This window comes from Vicia villosa, linkage group LG4 (assembly GCF_029867415.1).
Source record: "Vicia villosa cultivar HV-30 ecotype Madison, WI linkage group LG4, Vvil1.0, whole genome shotgun sequence".
NCBI classification, from domain to species: domain Eukaryota; kingdom Viridiplantae; phylum Streptophyta; class Magnoliopsida; order Fabales; family Fabaceae; genus Vicia; species Vicia villosa.
Genome location: NC_081183.1, coordinates 57564137 through 57571531, shown reverse-complemented (window position 1 = coordinate 57571531; position 7395 = coordinate 57564137). Strand labels below are relative to the sequence as shown.

The 7395-nt window shown below is 35.0% G+C and overlaps 1 protein-coding gene across 1 annotated transcript; it reads right to left on the bottom strand.

Annotated features, from left to right (window-relative positions):
- Positions 1-340: 340 nt before the first annotated feature.
- Positions 341-3544, bottom strand: LOC131599180 (heme oxygenase 1, chloroplastic-like). Its single transcript, XM_058871623.1, has 4 exons — positions 2809-3544; positions 1793-2016; positions 748-855; positions 341-593 (listed from the first exon to the last, which is right to left on the bottom strand). Exons 1-4 carry the CDS (start codon positions 3227-3229, stop codon positions 501-503), a joined length of 846 nt encoding a protein of 281 aa, XP_058727606.1. The 5' UTR covers positions 3230-3544; the 3' UTR covers positions 341-500.
- Positions 3545-7395: the final 3851 nt, after the last annotated feature.

Below are 7395 nucleotides of genomic sequence, written 5' to 3'. Positions count from 1 at the left end.
GTTGATTGAATAATTAAAATGGATTTAGAATATGGACATTTGGATAAACGGTTTGCAATTGGACCAAGGTGGTGTTTTCACAAAGAAATTGAAGTGATCAATGTATCCATCAAGGTAACCCACTTTCAAATGTTCTCAAAGAAACTAAAAACTTTTAAGAACCTCTTTATGGAAAAGGTAAAACAACAAAATGGTGCTTAGGTGGTGTTTTCACAAAGAAATTGAAGTGATCAATGTATCCATCAAGGTAACCCACTTTCAAATGTTCTCAAAGAAACTAAAAACTTTTAAGAACCTCTTTATAGAAAAGGTAAAACAACAAAATGGTGCTTCATTTCAATAACGTAAGTTGTAAGTTCTATTATTCCTTCGTGAATTGAAAATTAAATATACATCTACATTTTTTTTATATATACATATGATGAAACAACAATGTTATTGGCATTGGCTTCCGCCATAAACTTCAACACACATAATTACATATAGTTGGGGCCAGATTATCACGATAGTATTAGACGCAGAATCTCTCCTGATAACTTGAATGACTTCTCTGTTTCTTCCAGACAATGATTCTTCTCTTCTCGAGTCCATTCCTAAAAAGAAACAACAAAAATTACCCAAGTTATATTCATAACCATAACTGAAAATTTGAAAGCTATCATGTTACTCTTTGCGGTCAATACATGAAGCATTATTAGAAATAAACTTATAATATGCAAATGATTAAAAGTTTTCAAGAAAATATACTTCAGCAACTTTATTCAGTTTGTCTCTAACGTTCTGCAACAACTGTGAAAGGTCACCATCCCATTTATAGAACTCCAGACCATGGTTGTTAAGTAACTGACTAGCAATCTGTTAAAAGTAAAAAAAATAAGGATATCAAATGCATAGGCAACAATTATTATTAGTTTTTGTCGCATCAGGTGAAAATGACTGAAAACATCCAATGCATATATACTGAATCTTACTTCATACTAATATAAAGAGGATCTATAGTGCGTGCAGTACTGATGATGAAACTTTACATATCTACCCAAAAGTAGCAAAAGACCCTACTTATGCCTAAAGCTTGTAATTAGTTATTTCTGTTTAACGTTTTTTGGTTAAATGGAGACTAATATTAGAAAATATTTTACTCAATTGCATTTCTGGATTCAGCTGTTCTGCAGTTGAAATTTCTAAACAGGTTTTAATCAAAATCAAGGGTGGCAAACGGGCATGTCCGCCCCGCAAAACACAGGGTGGAGCGGGGGCGGGCAAAGTTAATGGTGCGGGTTTAAAATCTTGATCCACCTTGTAAAAAAATAAGGGCGGGCAAGGAGGGCCTGCTTACACTGCCCCTTTTAAGCCAAACTATGCAAAAATTTATGTTAATGCTTCAATCATGCCAATTCAATCATGCTTCAGAAACTGCTTTGGACTGAAAAGTTCATTTTTCATGATAAAGTGGGAATGTCGTGACATTCTTGTACATACTCTATGCTTCATATCTGTCAGTATCAAATACTGTGTTTGGTGGTGGTACATTTAGCATGCCAATTGTACCACCACCAAACACAGTATTTGATACTGACAAATATGAAGCATAGAGTATGTACAAGAATGTCACGACATTCCCACTTTATCATGAAAAATGAAAATATTGCTTTATAAAATGTCATAACGTTAATCATGAAATGAAATTCAAGTAATGGCCCGCAAAAAATACAGAGCTAAAGATGTAGTAAATATAATCAATGTGATACTCAAACATGATATAAGCACTTTTAGCATTTGTGCAAACGGTTACCTTCTTCCCAATCATTCGACCGCCAGCTGAATGTGCAAAGTAGATGTTGTAAAAGTGACAAATGAAAGCCTGAGGGTCGTTCTGAGACAAATCTGTAAGATACTGGGCATAGCTAAGACCAGGAAATGAAGGTTCAGGAATGGTATAACCTTGCTCCTTGAACCACTCCAAATCTTTGTCCAAACTTGCTGACCTCTCCAAACCAGTATTTTTGAATTCAGCATCTGCACGCCAAACACAACCACCAGCCAATTAGATTATCAAATTAGCTGAGAACATTAGTAATGCTAACTCAAAACCTCTGAGAGATATGTTGAAGTAGTAACAAATAAACACATATGACAACAAGAAACACTCAGAAAATAAATCAATGTGGACTAATAACAAGAGCTAAACATCAAAAAGCTTAACGATACACCTAAAGAAAGAATAACATCCAACAGTTTTATAGTTGTTTTGTATTAATCCAATCCCAAACAAAGCCTCAGAGATAATCAAAATGCTGCAAATTGAATCTTTGCTGCAAATCCAACTATATAAAAAACAGTAGGAAAAAAAAGAAACAAAATGACATTTTCATCTTACAAAGTTCCTATTACTGATTTGAATTTGAGATGGGAGAATTAAGCGCCGGGACGAAGAAGAAACATTCTCAAAGATCATATGATAAACAAGATTTAAGAATCCTTTGCAAATGTAATAAAAGCACAAGTCATAGTTAGAATATGTCAATATGAACCATTGATTTTGTCTAATCTAAATCCAAATAATCTAATTCTAATCACTATTCTCCCTTCTAAATACACCAGGGTCACCATATATCAAAGGTAAACGTGCAAGGCAGACTACCACGGATGGTCTAAAATTTGTCACCGTTAAGTAAAGCCTCTTAAAATATTTGTCAGAGTTAAACCGTGATTAAATAGGGTCTATAAGGATAAGCCATAAACACATGAAATCAAAATTACTATAATAAAAAAGAGAAATAGAAAATTATAAGAGATAAAGAAATTTACAATAAGGATAAGCAGCATCTTGAACAATCTTATCGAGTGTATCGTAAACAAGCTTGCTATCAACAAGGAACTTCAAGTATCCATCAACAGTAGGTTCCCACTTAGTGACGGCTCTCTCTTCAGGCTTTTCAACTTCTTTCTCACCTTCCTTTGCCTGGTCCTTCGTGTGTAACCTCATAGCCACAAACCTCATCTCCTCCACAAACCCCTTCGCCTCACCGGGATACCGCTTCTTTTCCGCTGTTGTCGCAAACACAATAACCGTTTCTTTCCTTGGCATCCTGGGTACCGCCAATGATAACTTCCTTTGAAAGAAGAAATTGGAACGAAATGGACGAGTTTGTGAAACAGAGAGTTGGGGGTGATTGTTGTTATGAAGAAAAAGGGATTGCATTTGGTGAAGAGCTGTTGGTAGCGCCATGGATTGAGGGCACAGAGGTGATAGGATGTGAAACGGAGAATTAATTAGTATTGGAGATGTGAGAGTGAAAACAACGGTGGATGCAGTAACCAAGACGTAAGGTTGAAGAAGAAGCGACCTTGGACGGAAAATAATACTTAGCCCATATGGACACCCTCAATAGCCCACATATTCCGGTCCCCTAAATAAATCATACTTGACGAGTTTTGAAATTGAATCCAGCACTCTCAAAATTATTCCTTTACTATAGATCATTCGGAAAGAAAAAAAAATCTAAAAATCATATTTTTGAACTAAAAATGGTGATGATTACGGAAAGAGAAGTGTTATTGGTACACTAATTGTAACACCAACTCCGTATAATACTACCTATTGTTTTTTAAAATATTTAATCATTATTTTTTATTGTACTGACACAAACAAATAAATGAAATCAGGGCAGTATTTTTTACGGTATAACTATTAGGTGTTAACTTTTGGGTGTAACCATAGCAATCCTCTTACGAAAATTACGAGAGAACAGACTTTTGATGCATTTCGCAGATGTGACACCGTAGATCGAAGATTGTGATCAATCATAGTGCTTTTTGAACCAGAGATATTGATACTGAACTAAAGTTTACGCTCCTAACGGTAACGGTAATTAATTCATGCCAAACCAACTAGAGGCGACTATGCGTTAATCATGTTCACACGGATAAGGATAAGTTTAGTTAGTCCTAGTGGTATTTTCGAGTTATACTTACAAACGAAAGGCGTGAAGCTGGATAGATGCGACCATGCTTTACACTACGCTCTATGTCATAGACGATCTTACCTGGTCAAAGGTAGAGGACATTTGTCCCTGCCCCAAGTCTATAGCTTAGATCTAGTTGGACGTCTCCAAACTTCACCACACTCGCCCTCGAATTGCCTAGATACATAGAGGAGGGTGCGCCAACTATGCATGAAAATGTGTATTTCTTTGACAGAGGGTATTTGAATGATGTATTCGGACGTATAAAGCGTCTCTGATAGCTCCCATGGGGGAATTTGTTGTTGTAGTCTGACGTGCAAAGCATCTCTAATAACTCCCCTAGATTTTTAAGACGCGCTAGGTGCTGTGGGAAATTGATTGTTGTAGTCGGACGGCTCGAAGCGTATCTGACAACACCCTTGACTTCTTAGGACGCATGTGGCCCAGTGGGGAAATGTTTGTTGTAGTCGGGTGCTCGAAGCCTATCCGACATCACCCCGGAATTTTGAGGGTGCACGAGGCGTTGTAGGGAATTGATTACTATAGCCATGCGCTCAAAGCGTATCCGACAACACTCCTGACTTCTGAGGGCGCAAAAGACGTTATGGCAAATTAATTTTTATAGTCGGGCGCTCGAAGTGCATCTGACAGCACCCCTGACTTTGTGCATGCAAAGTGAGGGGGGGTCAATAGTTTATAGGTTGTTCCCCGAGTCGCTACAACGTGCATTTGCATTTTGGTGCCCTAAAAATGAGGCAAGGCAAAAACATAACATCGATAATGTAATAACAATATATATATATATATATATTTCACTATTATATAATTAATTTTCAAATACATTAATAAAATCTTGTGGAAGTGTATGTCGGTTGCTTCCCTTAGATGTGGTGTCTTGATAGCTTGGTGCTCGATTAAGCCTGGGGAGCCGAATCCCTGGCTCAGGATATGTCTGGACCATGCTGTGCGTTTCTGGTTATTCCTTTCGAGGTATAAGTGGTCGGGTTTGCTTGGGCCCGAATGATGCTTCGGGAGGGCTCTTGTCTAGCTGGATGTCGAGGGGGTTCTGATTGGCGTTTGTTGAGACCAGCCGATTCCTGACGCTCCTATGGCTTCGTGTCGTGCAGAATTTCCCAGATAGTTATTCCCCAACATGCTCCATTGGACGCAAGTTTCCCTCTTTCTTCCTTAACTCCCCGGTCGTCTGCTTAGCCTCCTTTTTGGACTAAAGTAGGGGTATTAGAAAGTTTTGTTGCTGATGAAGAGCAATGTGTCCTTTACTTACTACATCAGCCGGAGTTTCGATCGACCAGTTGGTCTCTCGAATAATCCCACATTCAGGTATGTCGTCACCTTACAACTTCCTTATCGGGCCGAGGTCTCGGGGCCTTGTTAATTGTCCGAGACTGGACCCTTAATGTTAGGATGATGAGATATCCAGCTTGAGGCTTTTACGATAATGAGATACCTAACGTTGGCTGTTTAAGATAGTGTCGGACTCGACACACTGTTTGAGAGTAAATCCTTCTAGGTGGGACCAAATATCTCACACTGGAAAATATTATGTTCCACATGTTGGTTTCTTATTTGACCGCAGAGAGACATAATGTCTCTCACAATATCATGACTGCATCTTATTACATTTGTTGTCTATAAAATGACGTAAATAAAATGTAACAGTAATATGTATTTATTTAGTGAAATAAAAACTATGAATGTATGAGTGCACACAATTACCATTTGACATATTATACCGATCCTTTAATAAATTCTGACATATCTCAAAGGTTCTAGTGACATTTTCCTTTTTCTTTTTTCACAATTCATATAGACAAACATAATTGAATATATCATTTATGTGAAAATGACATCAATGAACTCAAACAAAGAGAGTTGATCTTATCAATATAATAAAATAAAAGTTGGTCTTTATTAATTAGTTTTACAGCACTGCTATGCTTACACAGAATTTCTTTACACCATACATACACCGTAGTTATTTCAATTCATTTACAGTGTTGCACAAAATTCAATGCAAGAAAAATATTCTTAAAAAAATCAAAAAGTATATGTAACCGTATTTAATACGGTGTAGTTGTAGCTTTTGGATGTAAGCTTAGCATTTCTCTTAGTTTTATAAGTAAAATGAATGAATAGAACAAGGAAAATAGTATTAAACCACTCGGTGGAGTTGGATTAACTTAGAAGATATCTAAAACTATTTTGGATTCATCAAAATATTTGTATAACATATTTGTTTGACTAAAAGATATTTTGAGATATAATATTCTATATTTTGGAGCCAAAGTGACATTAGAGTGAAAAATAATGAATACTTGTAGAATAAATTAAAATAAAGGAGGTGTAAGGATATTAAAATAATGGTGAGTGAAAAATAATGAATAATTGTAGAATAAATTAAAATAAAGGAGGTGTAAGGATGTTAAAATAATGGCGATTGATTGATGGTGTTGAAAGAAATAGAAAGCAAGAGAGTATGGAGACAAAGATGAGGATAAGTATAAGAAATGGTTTTTAACAGCAGGGGCGACCATGTTCTTTCTGAGGTGTTGTCTGCCTTCTCCTTACACGGAAGAGATTGTTTCTAATAACATGGACCATAACTAAATAAGTCTAAACGATTATTACAAATTACAACCATATCTTTAAAATTCAAAATTTGGATCGTTCTATTCTTTTTCTCTCTAAGGAACTGAAAAATTATTGATGATGAAAAAGATAGTAATAGATTACTTTAATTCATATATCTTCACCATAAATAATTAGGATTTAGTTTCTATAGGTTGACAATTTTTATTTTTTTAGACATATTAAAAGTTAACTTACATGATAATACTATTTTAGATTAGGTTCTTAATATATGACTATAAATATTTATCGTGTCATTTAGTAATCTCAAATAATTAATGCTTCAATTTAAACTAACCAATTTATGCTTGTGCATATGGATATGGTAATTCAATAAATCCAGTAAAATCAATTCAAATCGACTCAAAAAATTGAGTTGAGTTGTGTTATTGAGTGTGAATACTATTTTCAAAAAAGAAAATTCATTCAAAATAATTGAGTTATGGGTAAACTCATACGAGAGACACCCAACCCACAAAATATATGAGTTATTGAGTGACTACTTTTTAACTTTTTTTGTAACTTAATAGGTGATGACTTTGATGTTTTTAATTTTGGTTGCTTCAATTTTAACCTTTTGATTTTAACTTATTTAAGATGTTGGACTTTGAGTATTTTGATGTTAATTTTTGTAAGGTGCAAGTATTTTATGCAATTCTAAGTATTATTGTAATCTAACTTTGATTTTTCAAATATGTTTATGATAAATTTTAATGTGTATTTAGACATTTGATGATGTTTAAAAAAATAGCGGTAATATGTTAAACTATTTATTAAAAAA